The 16,764-nt window shown below is 39.3% G+C and overlaps 1 protein-coding gene across 1 annotated transcript in view; it reads left to right on the top strand.

Annotated features, from left to right (window-relative positions):
* Positions 1–16,764, top strand: part of DNAH12 (dynein axonemal heavy chain 12) — a 150,842-nt gene that overhangs the window by 7,650 nt on the left and 126,428 nt on the right. The window contains exons 4-11 of the mRNA XM_075005777.1: positions 153–319; positions 3,737–3,827; positions 4,898–4,924; positions 8,773–8,962; positions 11,022–11,097; positions 11,672–11,830; positions 13,181–13,376; positions 14,260–14,448. Coding sequence (XP_074861878.1) covers positions 153–319; positions 3,737–3,827; positions 4,898–4,924; positions 8,773–8,962; positions 11,022–11,097; positions 11,672–11,830; positions 13,181–13,376; positions 14,260–14,448 — 1,095 coding nt within the window. The remainder of the gene's footprint in view (positions 1–152; positions 320–3,736; positions 3,828–4,897; positions 4,925–8,772; positions 8,963–11,021; positions 11,098–11,671; positions 11,831–13,180; positions 13,377–14,259; positions 14,449–16,764) is intronic.

Genomic DNA, 16,764 nt, shown 5'->3' with positions numbered 1-16,764 from the left:
CCATTTTGGAAGCCTGTGTTGTTTAAGATCATGGACACTTTTGTGACTAGCACATTCTATTGCTCATAAAAGTACAATTTAATATAATCTATTCAATTTTTCCTTCATTAGAATAAAATGTATTTTGATATCTTGTTTTCTTGTGCGTTTAGATGTCGTCAAATAGATTGACACCACCTGCTGATAAAGCAACTTGGAATAATTGCTTGCCACCTCTAGTTTTACCTGTGCCATCAACAGCTGGTGTGTCAACATCACACAATAAACTATTGAAATATCGACGATGCAAGGAACAGCAAAGGACTCTTAATCAGATAGTGTGAGTTTCATATAATTCAGTCAATCAATAATGTTCAGATTTATATTAAAGGATCACTGCATTCCTAGGAAGCCGAGCGTATTTAACAATCTTTCTTTCTTTCTTTCTTACTTTCTTTCTTAGCATTTTATACTGTGACCTCTCGCTATATTATCAAAGTACGTTCCATGTCACCTATTACTTTGGTATGAAAGTGCCTTCCATGTAAAATCAATAGCAAGGTCCCTAGTGGACTTCCTGGAATCTCTCTAATAGCTCTGTCTTTACACAGTTAAAACGGGTCTCTTGATGTGTCTTTGTAAAGTGGAAGTGTTTGGAATGAGTATCCATTATGATTGAATGGTTTTTTGAGAAAGGAAGGCTTTGCAATGTCAACTAAGGATGCTCAGACTCTAGGTTAGCCTGAGCTCCTGTAGAAGGTTGTTCTGTAGGTGTCCCCTCAGCAGAGAACGATGTAACCTAGGTCAATGGGGTTAAGAAGCATAGACAAAATGCATAATGGGCTCAATGACTGAATGAAGACTACAGCCACAGTCTGGCAAAGGCTTTAGTACATGCTTACCTTAGTGTGGGAGCCCCATTAATGTCAGTCCTGTGGCACCTTATAGACTAACAGATATTTTGGAGCATAAGCTTTTGTGGGCAAAGACCCGCTTCATCAGATGCATCAGATGAAGTGGGTCTTTGCCGACGAAAGCTTATGCTCCAAAATATCTGTTAGTCTGTAAGGTGCCACACGACTTCTTCTTGTTCTCGAAGATACAGACTAACATGGCTACCTCTCTGATACTTAATTAATGTCAGTGGTACTCCTAACATGTTTAAAGTTAAGCACATGTGTAAGTCATGTGTAGCTACACTGAGATCAGTTGTGGAGATGGTACTCAGTTGTATGGCTGCTCCCAGTGCATCTCTCTTGAAGGTAATAGCTGCACAGTGTCTGGTGTGCACTGCATCTGTACCTGTTCATACTTGGAAACATTTTTCTTTTTACGCAGACTAGAGCTGAGAAATATTTTCCACTTCCATTTTCTTTGGAAATAAGTTGGTTCCTAAATAGATAAAATAAGGGCTGATTTTACAATCTGGTCCATGAATGGGGAAGCTCTACAATTGTACAGTCTTATTGGCTTCAGTGAAACTAAGCCCTGGTGTAAGGCCAGATTTCAGGATCAAGGCCTAAGAATACTTCAGCATAAGGGAACTGGATTAGTGCTGAGGAAAAAAAAGGCAATGGTATTTTTAGTAATAACAATCAAAATCAGTTATATAAAAGCATATGTGTATATGCTGCTTTGCAAGCAGAGTGCAAGATACATTCCCTGCCCTATAATTTTCAGTCTATATCACAATACAAGCTTCACAAGAAGAACATTTAAAATTCTGCATTTTCAGTTCTTAACATCTGAAGCCAAATCCTGATCTTTTATTAGTGTCTGTAGTGGCAGAATAAGGACACTTGGAATGCTCAGTTGTTAACTATGTTGCACTGGTAATGTATTATACAATAAAATGACTGCTGAGCTGAATTATGATAGGCTGAGAATGTTCTCTTAAAGTGTGGTAGTAAATTATCTTGTTAAATTAATTCTCCTTAAAAAAGGGCAGTTATGATCCTCGCACATTTAGTGTCATTGGTGGGCTGAGATACATTATTTGCAGTTATGTTACAAAAGAATTTCATACTCATAATAATATTATCCGTGCTTAAATATTGATGTATGTCCTTAGACTGTGTAGTGTGTGAATAGCTTTAAAATGACAACTTCTACTCTTGTTAACATGAATGTACTGTTGAGAAAGAGAAGAAAATACCTTATATGTGTTTAAAGGGACATCTAAACCGGAAATCTAGTCAGTTTTAAAAATAAATTCAAAATGGTTTCCACTATTGTACATGTCCCTGAGTCCCCTTGCCAATATTTGTGGATTTTATTATAAGATTTTTCTGCTTTGTAAAATGATTTTCCTCTCATTGATATGTGGATTGCCCCTGCCCCAGGAAACAGTAACACATCTGTCAAATGCTTCAAGTAAAGGAACTGAAAAAATAAATAACAATCAGTTTTTCCTCTCTCATCTCTTTCAGTTTTCAGTAGTCTTGGGCAATGACAGAAGAATAATTTTCAGATAAAGTGTGACTTTTTTAAATGGTCTCTTCTGAATTGTAATGTTTATTTTAGTATTGTACATATGTAACGCCGACCAAGGACTGGTGTACTTCAGCCCCATCCCTGGGAACTACATGCTTCCCTGGGCTGAGGCTGAAATGCACTGGTCCTTGGGCTACACATATATTTAGTAAACTTGACAGATACTCTTCAAATGCAATGTTTTAATTTTAAAATATGGAAGACAGTTTATTCCTAACATTTCATATAATATCTAAAATAACCTTGTTCTGTTATGTATATTAGGAATGGGCCCGCTAATTGTAATCAAATATATTATTGCTATTGTGATGTTTAATTTGTAATCTAGATGGCCAATTGCAAGGTGATACCAAAACATGAAAATTAAGAAAAAGGCACTCTTGATGTTGAATACAGTCTGATGTTACGTTAACTAAACAAAGAATGCAGTAGTAGGAAATATGAAAATGCAGTTTTAGTTTCAGACTTATTGGCAGTGATTGATTGTTTATCTTATTCAATATATACCAAGGAAATATATGTTAATGTACAGTGTATTCACATTAAATAGGTTGGGATGTTTTGATTGCTAAGGTCAACATGACAGGCAAACACCAGTCATCTACACTTTTCTAAAGGCTATTTAATTATTTTAGTTATTTTTCAATTTATAAATTAATTTAATTAAAAGGTGAGCATTCTTTTCATTTCTTAAAATATTTTAAAAATATAATTAGACTGTGTCAGAAACTCAGCTTCATTCACTCTTTGACATAATGCACTCAGTAGGGACCAACTACAGATGTTTTAAGAAATATCTAGGGAGAAAAATCAATCATGGTTATCAGTCTTATGTGTTTGTATGTACATGTGCGCGCACACACACACACACACAGAGACAATATTATTATTTTGGAGAGTCTTACTCTGTGGCAATAGTTGAAATAGTTGGTACATATGAAAAAGGAATTTGCAGCACTTTAAAATGGTTATACAGTGTTGGCTATGTCTACACTAGCCCCTTCCTTTCTGAAGGGGCATGGTAATGTGCAAGTTGGGCAGATGCTAATGAGGCGCTGCCATGAATATGAAAGCAGCACCTTCAAATCACATGCAGCCACCATTATGCTAATGAGGTACTGCATAGTCATGGCAGTGCCTTATTAGCATCTTCCCAACTCTCTCATTACCGTGTACCTTCTGAAAGGAAAGGGCTAGTGTAGATGTAGCCATTATGTTTAAAACATTGTTTAAAAGTTTAAACACTTTTTCCAACTATATTCAGAATTGACCAGGCTTTAAAAAATTATAAAGCAACAATGGAAGAAAAGTATGAGAGAGCTCCCACGCCTTCTGAGCCAGAACTGCCTTCTACAGTGAGTTTTTAATTCCTTTCACTTGTAATACTTAATTTTGATCATGCTATGTTTGCTTCTTGTTGATGATGTATCTACATAAGAATGGCCATACTGGATCAGACTAAAGGTCCTTCTAGACCAGTATCCTGTCTTCTGTCAGTGGCTAATGCCAGATGCTCCAGAGGGAATGTAATAACTGAATGAGCCCTCTCTTGTCATCCATTTCCAGCCTCCGACAAAAAGAGCTTAGGGCCACCATTCCTATCCATCCTAACTAATAAGTATTGATGGACCTAACCTCCATGAATTTAATTATTTTTTGAACCCTGATAAGGTCCTGGTCTTCACAAAATCTTCTGGCAAGGAGTTCCACAGTTTGACTATGCACTGTGTGAACAAAAGCTTCCTTTTGTTGATTTTAAACCTGCTACATATTACCTTCATTTGGTGACCCCCTACTACTTATGTCATGGGAGCAAGTAAATAACTAGTCCTTATTCACTTTCTCCATACCAGTCATCATTTTATAGACCTCTATCATATCCCCACTTAATTTCCTCTTTTCTAAGAAGAAAAGTCTCAATCTTGTTAATCTCTCTTCATATGGCATCCTTTCCAAATCCCTAAATATTTTGTTGCCTTTTTCGAAACCTTTTCCAATTCCAGTATGTCTTTTTTGAGATAAGGTGACCACATCTGTATGCAGTATTGAAGATGTGGGCATACTATAGATTTATATAGAGGAAATAAGGTATTCTTTGATTTATTCAGTATTCTTTTTTTAATTGTTCCGAACATTTTGTTTGCTGTTTTGACTCCTGCAGCACATTTAGTCTCTTATCTGCAAATATTGAGCTAACTAGGGCCCAATGGCACACTAAGTCATAAATAATTTTATTCATGTAAGTAATTCCATTGAATTTAGTATATAGATGCAAAAGTGTTTTCAGGCTGAGTCTTTGACTGTCAATAATATTTGTTCAGCTTGTGAATCAAGATTTATATTAATAGGTACGTTTTCTGATTTGGCTTCTCATTGTTTATATTATTACTTTGGTATGTTATTTATTCTTTTTTTTTTTAAACAGATGAACAGCGAACAAAAAAAACGAAGAGTGAGTTAAGTTGTTTAATATTCTACTCCTCTGAAAAGAAGCACTGTTGAAATGGTTTCTGTGTTGAAATAATACAGAATTAGCCTGTGTATGAGGAATTAAGAGTGTTAAATTAGATCAGCTTCCAACAATTACCTTTTGGAAGATGTGGCTGTCATGCTGTCTGGAGTAGCTCATGACCATGAGTGCCTACATCAGGACAGTACCAGAGAGATAGCCATGTTAGTCTGTAATCCCAGAAAGATGGTTTCTTTTTTTCACAACAATGTCTCGCTACTGACTCAGATTTTGCTTATGGTCCACGATGACCCCTACATCCATTTCTGTGATACTCCTTCCCAGGCTGTCATTTCCCATTTTATTATATGTAAAACTGATAGGTCCTTCCTAAGTGGAAAACTTTGCTTTTCTCCTTGTTGAATTTCATCCTATTTACCTCAAACCATTTCTCAAATTTGTCCAGATAATTTTGAATTATAATCCTCTCTTCTAAAGCACTTGTAACGCCGCCCAGATTGATATAATCCTAGGGCTGTAGATTTAAAGAAGTGGGTCTGTCCCACGAAAACTCATCACCTAATAAACTATTTTGCTGGTCTGTAAAGTGCTACATGATTGCTTTTTTGTTTTGATACCTCAGGACAGACTGTCAAAAACAGGATAGACAGCTCAAACTGGTGGTATGTTCTGTAATTAGCTTTCACCAACCTCGTAACAAATGTGAATTCCTGGATAAGTATTCGGGACAATTGCTGAAGAGGAACATGGGAGGCGGGTACTGCCCATGTGACTCCTCCCTGCACCACCCATATCCCAGGGGAGGTCAGGACAATACTCCCCTCTACTCCAGGCCCCATCTCTTCCCCACTCTACTCTGCCATTGCCTCGCCTCTTCCCCCAAGTGACATGGCATGGGGAGACTAGATGGGCGGGGAAGGAGCAGCACTGGCAGCATGGGTTGGGCGCACCTGCATTCACCAGCAGTGATGTGGGGAAGTGGAGTGCCATGACCCTTGCCCATTCCGCTCTTCTGGCTGTTTTGCTCCGCTTCCCAATGGTGAGTTTGGCAGTGATCCTGCCCCCTCCCTTGAGCAATGCAGCTGGGAGACAGGGAAGCAGAGTGGGCTAGGAGTGTATCATTTTTTTCCCTTGCCACTGCCAGTGAGTGCCGGGGGAAATCCCTGCTGCTGGTGTCAGACTCCTCCTCTAGTCCCATGGGCCACACAGAGGCTCTGGTCTGTTCCCTACCACCCACGGTATTTGAGGGGCACATTCGTCTTCATGCTAACCCTCTGCCCCATGTTCTACTCCTGATCACTGTAACAGTCTTACTCTCAAGTCACAGGCGGTCCCTTAGGCCAGAAGGGAAGATTTCTGTGCCTTGTTTCACAAATTCAGAAAAAGCATTTTCAAAATTATAAAGCAAAATTTATATGTTTCCTTATAGCATGAAATATGCACAAGTGAGATTAATATATGCAGCAACTTGCAAGTATTCCAAAATCTAAATATGAAATACATTCTTGTAATATTAATGCCAATGATGATGAAAACTACCCTAGAAGTGAGTTGGTTTGGTTTCCAGTCACAAGTAATTGATTATTAGCTAATGCCCATAGGGTCAGTTCTGTTCAATATGTTGATCAGTGATTTAGATAATAGCATGAAGAGTACATTCATAAAGTTTGTAGACGGTATCAATCTGGGAGTTGTTACACGTGCTTTAGAGGATATGATTGTAATTCAAAACTATCTAGACAAATCTGAGGAATGGTTTGATTTAAATAGGATGAAATTCAACAAGGAGAAAAGCAAAGTACACCACTTAGGAAGGAACTATCAGTTTTACACATAATAAACTGGGGAAATGACAGCTTAGTAAGGAGCATCATGGAAGTGGATCTAGGGGTCATAGTGGACCATAAACAAAATCTGAGTCAATAGCGAGACACTGTTGCGGAAAAAAATAAAAATAAAACCATAATTCTGGGATATATTAGTAGGAGTGTTGCAAGGAAGACATACAAACTAATTCTTCCACTCTGCTCTGTGCTGATTAGGCCTCAGATGAAGTACTGAGTCCAGTTCTGGGCATCACATGTCAGAAAAGATATGGACAAATAAGTGAAGGTCCAGAAAAGAGCAACAAAAATGCTTAAAGGTCTAGAAAACATGATCTCTGAGGGAAGACTAAAACAACTTGTTTAGTCTGGAAAAGAGAAGACTGGGAGGGGACATGATAAAAGCTTTCAGGTACCTAAAAGGTTGCTATGAGGAGGAGGGAGAGAAATTATTCTCTTTAACTTCTGATGATAGGACAAGAGACAACGGGGTTATACTGCAGAAAGAGAGGTTTATGATGGACTTTAGGAATAACTTCCTAGCAGTTATGGTGGTTAAACACAGGAAAAAATTGCCTAGGGAAGATGTGGACTCTCCAGCATTAATGATTTTTTCAGAGTTGGTCAAAACACCTGTCAGATATGGTCTAGTCCTCTACCAAGATTGCAGGGGACTGGACTTGATGACCTCTTGAGGTTCCTTCCAGTTCTATAATTCTCTGGCCTTGGCAGAGTTGGCACTTGGTTTAATAATGTTATAGTGGCTTTAGAGGCAAAACAGGAATGATCATTTCCTGATCCCATGGAGGGAAAATACAATATGTTTCACTAAGAATGTAGCTCATTAAAGCCAATAGAAATAATTCTTCTAACATAGAAGGCATAGCACCTGGGAAATGGAAAGGTTTGGGAATTACGGAAGTTGTGCCCTGGTTTTAAGGAGAAAATTCATATATATGTGCAAATCATGGAGGTAATAACTTCTTATTCTGGAGAAAGGTGTAACTGTGAACCACTCTGCTCTCAGACTGTTCAGTTCAGCATCTGTGCTAAACTAAAAAGAGCCTTGACCACACCTGCTTAGCCAATGTATTACATACACTTTTCCTGTCAAGTAAGTGCATCCTCAATGTCTAATACCCATAGGTGTTCAGCTCTTAATGTGGGTAGTAACAAACGCATCACCCAGCTCATATCTCACTGGTCTGCTGTGCCAGGTAAATGATTAATTGAGCTGGTTTAATATCAGAAGAGGATACAGTAGACACCTGACTTACGCAGAGGTTGCGTCTTGGCAACCCTGCATAAGCTGAACTTTGGGGTAACTCGGAGGGTTACTGTGGAGCGGCAGGGAGCCAGGCACCAGGTGGCAGCCTGGTTCCCGGCTCCTCTTTGCTTGCAGCACCTGGAAAATTGACCAGCAATGTGATGGTCAGTTTCCTGGCTCCCACAGTGAGGTGGGCAACTGGGAGCCAGGCTGCCACTTTTGGGACCTGGGAAACTGATCAGCAATGTGGTGGTCAGTTTCCCAGGTCCTGCCAGCAGAGGGGAGCCAGGAGCCAGGCTGCCACCCTTGACAGGAGCAGTTTCCCTGCTCCTCTCAGGGATGGCAGCCTGACTCTTGGCTGCCACCCTTGACAGGAGTGGCTGCTGCCGCTGACAGAAGTGGGAAAACTGCTCCTGTCAGGGTGGCAACAGTCAGGGTCCCGCCACTGACAGGAGCAGTATCCCTGCTCCTCTTGGGGCAGCAGTTGCATTAAACTGAGATTCATGCAACTCAGTTGCGTGTATCTCAGGAGTTTACTGTGTCCCTTTTGTAATCTAAGTCACAAAGATGCGTAAGCATTAGCAGAAATGGTCAGTAATGAGGCATGCAAAAATCTTTCACCTGTTCTGGAGCAGCCTTCAGTGTACTTTGGGAGAATGATAATCCTTGTGACACCCTGCCTCTACTCATGTAGGTCTGGATTTAGAGGATTAATGATTCTGATGTTATGGTCCTTTCAGATCAACTACCTGTTTATGAAGAAGTGTGTGGAAAGTAACCCAGTAGTTCCTATTCAGCAGCAGTGGCTGACTTCTATGCTTACTCTGGTGCCTCAGTTCCTCATGGAAGGCAAGAACAGAGGGTTACTGGTTGAAGAGCTTTTAGATGAGGTAACAAAGGATTTTGAAATGAGCATGAAGAGATGTGTGGGTAAGAACTACATACTATGTATATTAAATTTATTAATGTATGAATGTATATATGTTGTAATCCATTCAACATGGAGCTGCTGAAGATCATCATTGGAGGAAAAAGAGATGTCCTTACTTTGCATTAATTAACTTAAAGTAATATAATTGAAGACCAAATAGTTGGTAGTTTTCACTTGAGGTAGCAGGCCAAGTTAAAGATTATACAGGGTCTAGTCTTTAACTCAGGCAATTCACTCATGTGAAGACTATAAACCAGTGGTGGGCAACCTGCTGCCTGAGAGCTGCATGCAGCCCATCAGGGTTCTATGTGTGGCCCACAAGATATTTTGTTTACTGTTGCCCATGATTCGGCTGGTTTTTGTCTGCATATTTTTTTTCCTTTCTAGTATTATTACAGTGACACGCGCATAAAGCAAGGGCACATAAAGTATGGTGTATGCACATCCCATTGTGTGAGAGCTGTGCACTCCCTCAGGATTCACAGTGCTGCTATGGATCATTCGGCACATCCTGCAAATTCTAGATGTGCAAGTGCAATTAGCAAAACTACCCTATCCCAGGAGACTAGCTTGGTATTAACAATCCTGTGGTCTACTGAGATGAAGGAGAGCCACCCATACAGCCTACTCAATGTTGCTATAAACAGTCTCGTCTTTGTTTGGGTATCACCTTGGATTAAATAATTTTAGTTATTTTATTCAATCTGAGAACATACCTATTTTCCTACTGATGACACAACTTTCACAACTTATCCCCACCTTACCCTCATTTTTATGTTAAAGAGCCCTTCTTTGTAGCCTCCTATCTTTCAGGGATATTAGCTTGTGTTTTTCATTAGCAAATATTTTTTCATAAGTACCCTCATCCTTTTTTCCCATGTTAGTCCTTATGCAGGAACAAGCTCTTGGAAGAAGTATCGCAAAGAAACTAAGTTATCCTTCAAATCTCTCCAGAAAACTTGACCTCTGTCATGCTGCCTGCAAAGTAATTGATAACATCTAGGCAGCAGATGTAATCAAAATTGTCTCATTGTTAATTTGTGCTGCTTCCCATCTGTCTGTTTTTCCTGTTTGTTTTCTTTAAGAACATATGATTATAGATAGTATATAGTACATAGATTGTAAGGATAAGTCATTTTGTTTTTTGTGTATGAGGTGCCTGCTTCAAGAGGGACCTGATTTCTTATTGGGGCCCCTGTGCGTTACAATAATACAAATAATATAATAATAATGTTTGGATTAGTTTCCTTCTACTTTCTACTGTTATTAAAGCAAACATTATAAACAATCTCATAGTAGGATGAAGATGAACCAGATGACAAATGCCCTTCTTACATTTTTTATTTTGCGAGTTATAAAATGAGGTGCTTAAAACTGGAACTGAATATTTTTTGTTGTAAATGTTTTTATAGACATTTTTGAAACTTTTTTCAAAAGATTTTAAAATGAAGTTTTAAAACTGATTTTTTCAGCCTAAAGCTTCCATATTTTTCCAAACTAAAAGTTTCTGAAAACTGCAAAAGTATCTGTGACAAAAGATTTGCACCCAATGTTTTTGTGACTAATATTTAAAAATAATAGGTTGGATTATTCTTTTAATTTAAATTGTTAACAGCATGTAGATAGTGTCCCTATTACTACCAATACTCTTTTGAGAGAGGAGAGGTTTAATGACCATTTGTAGTCTGAACTTCATTTAAAGTTTGATCTGTTGCACGTACTTCAGTAGAAGGTTTTTTAAGAGTAGTAATTATTTTATATGTTAAGTATCAGATTATTCAAAACTTTGTGAAGATTAAGGGACAGTCTGATAGGAAAGTAGACTCCTTATTTGAAATCAGTTTTTCACAAAATAAACTTGACAATAAAAGCTTTTTAAATGTCCTCATCAGTTGGGAAAACCCTTCTGAAAATTTAAGTGATAGTTAAATCTGCATTATATCAGAGTCTTGGTCCTCCCTAGGGAAATAGAGAAAAAATAACAGTCAGTTTCCTTTTGTGCAAATTAAAGATTTTTAATTGCCTTCTAATAGTTACATATTTATACATACATTCTAGTGCGAAGTGTTCTTGTTAAACCTGATGTAAAAGGGCTTGAAGATGAAAAGGAAGGACCATTACCGGTATCACCTTTGTGAGTAAATTAAGAAGTAGCCTAGTGACTAATTACCCTTTCAGTTGCTCGTACTACCATGTATAAACACAATAAAGGGATAAGTGGGCTCCTAGTATACATTCTGTAGTTCATCAGTAATTAGGCTCTTATTCTTTGATAGCAGTTGACATCCAAATTAATCATTAATTCTTTATAATTTTTTACTAAGGGGCACATTTTGGCACTCTTGCTCAGATTGAGCAGGACCTTTCTTCAAGAGTAGTTCCATTTGAAGTCCATGGGATTAATCAAATGAGGTGGTATTCAACATGAATAAGGAAGTTAGACTCTGGCCCCAGTTTTGGAAATCATAAAGCTCATGTTGTCCACAACTGAAATGCAGCCACCTCTAGAATAAAATGTGGCCTCTTAATGCTAGAGAACCACATGGGATGGCAACATTTAACACGTTAACTGATTGAGCGGTAAACCTCATCCTTACCAGATGAAGCTTAACTGTTATAGTTGAGTACACTTGGAGAATATTTTATCGAAGTTTTGTAGATATATTGCATTATTTGCTCTCTCTGCTTGTTGCTTTTATTTTTTTCAGAGGTTTGGATTTTTCTAGACCATGGCATAACAGTTTTATACAAGCAAGAAAGCAGATTCTCACAAACTTGCATATCCTTCATCCTACTCTGAAAATGTTACTAGATATTGGTTACGCAACATTTTCCAAATTACTTATAGTGGACTTGTCAAACTTCAGGTAAAATGTCTTTTGTTGAATTAAGATAGTAAAAGTTAACTAAATGAGCCATGTTTTTGTTGCCAATAAAAATGGCATTATATAAACCATTTAATTTGATATATGATATATGCTTATGTGTTATTTTGATACTTTAAGGTGCTATAAGTAGGAAACATCAGCCTGTAAAACATTTAATATAAATTTCTTACCATATAATGGGTGTGTCTACACTAGCCAGCTACTTCAAAGTAGCCGGCACAACGTCGAAATAGCACGTGTCGCGTCTACACGCGCCGTGTGCTATTTTGATGTTGAAATCGATGTTAGGCAGTGAGACGTTGAAATCACTATTCCCATCCGAAGATGGGAATAGCGCCCTACTTCGAAGTTCAACATCGAAGTAGGGCGTGTGGAGGTGATCCACGTCCCTCTACTTCGAAATAGCGGGGTCCTCCATGGCGGCCATCAGCTGAGGGGTTGAGAGATGCTCTGTCCAGCCCCTGCGGGGCTCTATGGTCCCCGCAGGCAGCAGCCATTAGCCCGGGGCTTCTGGCTGCTGCTGCTGCAGTTGGGGGTCCATGTTGCATGCACCGGGTCTGCAACTGGTTGTCGGCTCTGTGGATCTTGTGCTGTGCAGGGCAAGTGTGTCTGGGAGGGGCCCTGTAAGAGAGTGGCTTGGGGCTTTGCTGGCCCCTTATTTTGATGGGGATCACTTGTGTGTGTGGACACTCCACATTTCCTTCCGGGGCGGCTCCTTTCGATGTTCCCCGTCGCTACTTCGATGTGGAACGTCGACGGCAGCAGCCCTGGAGGACGTGTAGACGATACATGTTGAAGTAGCCTATTTAGATGTCCTGACTTCGAAATAGGCTACTTCGATGTAGTGTGCTAGTGTAGACATAGCCAATGTGACAAATTGCTCATCAGCTTGTTCATTATTAATAATGGCCATACGTTCGGAATATGTTCTCCTACTAATTCTCCTTTGGTCAGCACATGTGCATTGTGCAATGGACTAAGAAATGACATATAATAAGATTGATTCCCTATGCCTGAAGAAACTGAGACCTTCTCTTCTGGCAGGTTTGTTAGCTTTAGGAGTATATCACCAATGCACATCTTCTCATTTTCCACTCTTACATGTCCCCTTTATTATTTTTCTCCAATCTTTGTATTTGGTAGGTCCAATTTTATCCTCCTACCGGTGTTGCTGATCCTGTTGCCACTATAAGTTCTCCTTTAGTTTTAGTAGACAATATAGTTTAGTAGATATAGTAGAGCCCTAAAATCCCAGTTGTACACAGTTGTGTTAGAGTGTAGAATTTAATTTTCAAATCAGTCCTTCATTTTTCTTTTTCTGGTAAACAGCTTGAAAGGTCCAATTGATTGTGAATCACTGAAGAATGACGTTTCTTTAAACTGTTCAAAAATAGAAGAGAAATTACTGAACACATGGTATCCGAGAGTTATCAATCTCTTCACCAGAAAGGAGGCATTAGAGGGTATAAAGTCAGATAAAGTTGATTCTTTCTATAACTGTGTGGCTACACTTATGTCTAACCAGGTGAATATCTTACTGAACCTACTCTATTTAACCTTTTGTGTGTGATAATTTAGTGATATTTAAATAAGCCAGTTCAATATATCATCTGATATTTTTAATTAAAGATCTTGTAGTTAAGTATCTATTATCTGGAATTCCATTAGATTAGGAAAATATATCCTCAGATTTTCAAAAAGTGGTCTTTCGTAAAAAACATAGGTAGAATTAAGTGTTTTTAATTTCCCCAAAGTGAATGAAATTTTTGACTGTAAAATTGAGAGTCTCCTCAAAGAGACTCCATCACTTGAAAACTAATCAGTTAAAGTAAAATTGCTGAATTCCCCAGCCAGTTTTCATGGTGTTACAATTATATTTCCCATATTTGTTTTAAAAATCCTCTCTTCTGCTGCTGTTTTAAAACAAACACACACACAGAAGGAGGGGAATTTGACTAATGATCAAGTTCTACAAATGCCTAGATATAGGCATAATGTTCAGTGGGGTTACATTTCTTCATGAGTAAGTGTATTCAGGCTCAAGACCTGAAAAAAAAACTATATCAGAAAGTTGAAACTAACAGAATACTTCCAAGTGTACAAAATAAGTGAACAAAAAGAATATAATTTTTTTGTCAGTTGTAGTAATGCTGGATATATTACTAATTTTAATTGTAGCATAGTAACAATATGAGATTAAAATATTTCAAGACAGAAATAGTATTGCTTTTAAGGATCTGAACTAATTATCACTGAAAGTCAACAGAAGGATTCCTATTGATTTCACTGGGTTCTGGGCAAGGCTAAAGGTACTGAAATAAAATGGAAATCCTGATTTATTTAAAGAGTGGCAGAGATATAGTTTTCCATGTTCTCATCTAATAAAGTCAATGTGTTGTATTGTCTAGCTGAAAGAACTACTGAGAAGAACAGTTGAAGCTTATGTGAAGCTCTTTGATCCTGAAGACAAAAGATGGCTGCCACTTTTCAAGATGGAATTGACTTTTGATGATGAGAAAATGCAGTTCTATCCAAGCTTTCAAGATGTGGAAGAAGCCATTCTGTTTATAGTGACCCGGATAGGGCAGACTCTTCAGGTGAGGTTTAATCTTTATGTACCTCTGAAGTCTGTATGTGTAATGTTACAGAGTATATGAAAAATTTCACAATTTAGGATCATATCCTTTCCTGTCCCAAAGACTGTTTAGAAGCAGGGGTGCAGCTTTGTGCAACTTCTCTATTGTGTAGAGTCTGCAATACAGATTGTGATTCCTTGTGGCAGTCAAGATGCTGTGTTTGGAGGTGTATTTTGCTGCACCTTGGATCAGTAGCAGGAGTAACTTGCTTACGTGCCATCTACCGGTTAACATCTCCTGCCATATGCACTAAACAGTCTGAAGAAGGATGGCTGAATACCCTCTGCCTCACAGGCTACCCCTCATAGAGAACACTGAGCAGCTTGATGATCAGTTTGAATCCTTAAAGCCCAACAGTTATTCTTTGAGTGAGTGCACGTCCATTCTACTGTAAGTTTGTGTGCGACCATTTCAGAGTTGTTTGAGAGTTTTCTCTCAGCAATATCTGTTAGGGTGGCATGAATGCTTTCTGCTTCCTCACATCACTGCATGCAGATACATAAGACAGAGACCCCCTTAGTCCCACTCAGTTCCTTCTTACCACCAGGTATGATAGTTGGCACAGCTATCTTTGCATCACTTTCTGTTTTGGTACTGGTGCTGGACCCCGTGAAAGACCTGCATCACACATGTTTTGAGAATCTGGGGGAGTGGGTATAAGTGACACATGTTACTTTTGTAAGGGGTTCAAGCACTGCTTAAAGAAAAGGCAGCTAGACTGAACTGTCTGCGCCTGAAGCCTGCAGTTCGCCCGCTGTCAGATCCTTCCCATTCAGAGCATATATCAAGCACATCCAAGTCTATTAAGAACTCTCCCCTTGATCTGACTGAGACAAGGGGTAGATCTTTATCAGCAGTACCAAAGCAGAGTGTCTGTAAGAGTTTCTAAAGACTCAGTACTGGCATTGTCTAGATTTTTAATAAAAGGCACAAGTGGGGGCAAAGACAAACGAGGCACACCCAGTCACAGTCCTTAAACCAAGTGGGGTTGCTTATGCCATACCATATGATGGCCCTATTGAAACTGAAACCTAAGTGCTGATATACCTTTTAGTACCACAGAGATAAAAGCTCTTTTCTAATACCATCTACAACCAAGGCTTTTGAGGCAGTTCAATATTTGTTAAAGCTGTGAATACTGGTTTTCCCAGCCATTCAGGCCTCCTGACTGATACTGAGATGTGACATATATAGTTCAGTCCCAATGCACCATTCAGTACCAAGGTCTGCTACAGTAAGGAGGAGTCCACCTAGAGGGAAGTTAGTGATGCTAGTTCTTCTATCTGCAGACGTGGAACTGCTCTCCCGTTACTGCCAAGGACAGCTCCCCCTCAGCCTGCGGAATTAGTCTCTTCATCAGATTTCGAGGTCAACTCTTATGTGTCTCAGCTTATCTCTTCAGCACCTTCCATGCTCAGCATTCCAAGGACCAATGGCATGGACATAAGTGGGATCTACCACCATTTTAGTGCACATTTTGCTGCTCTTGGGGCTTTCCTCAACAGTCTAGAGTAGGGACTCCCAACTTATGGCAGACTTCCCTTTCTCCAACTGCAAAAAGGGTGACCTAATTCTTGTAAAAGTGAAGAAAAACTTCATAATCTAATATAGATGTTAGCAGTGGGGCTGACAGTCACCATGAGCCCTGAGGCAAAATGGGAGAGGAACATGGCTCTACTCCTGGAATGGGTGGAGCATTGGGCACTCAGCCCTTAGTTCCACTCAGATTGTGGTGCTGCTTTTCGCTCCTCCAGAACTGTACAGAACAGCACCACCATGGCATTTCAAAGGGGCTCAGAGGTCTAGTAGTAGGTCCCAAAGCAGTAGCCTCAGCAGCTGAAACTCCAGGGCCACTGCCTTCTTCCTCCCACACATCAGCAGGCCTGGATGTTAGAAGAGCTTTAGCTTTTTAGCTGGATCAGAGTAGGCCATTTAGATCTTTATCATGACTGTTCATTCCAGTTTTGGAGAGAATGAAGGGCCGTCCAATATCCATCCAAAAGATCTCTTCCTGGATTTTCAACTGTTTTAGTCAATGCTACTGATAGACTGGTATCACATCCTAACTAGAGTGTTGGCTTATTCAGCTTCTGTGGCCTTTCTGGCTCATGTGCCCATCATGTACCTTTTTAAGGTTTTGATCCATATGTTTGTCTTCTACTATGCCCCCTCTCATCAGTCTAAAGATTATTCCAGTTTTGGATAGCGTGGTCCTTCAGGTCCTGTGTGGTGGGTTTTCACTTGTGGAGTGCAGTTTAGGAGCTGTGGGAACCACTT

The sequence above is a fragment of the Carettochelys insculpta genome, chromosome 11 (genome assembly GCF_033958435.1).
Source record: "Carettochelys insculpta isolate YL-2023 chromosome 11, ASM3395843v1, whole genome shotgun sequence".
NCBI classification, from domain to species: Eukaryota; Metazoa; Chordata; order Testudines; family Carettochelyidae; genus Carettochelys; species Carettochelys insculpta.
This window is presented reverse-complemented; position numbering and strand designations above follow the sequence as displayed.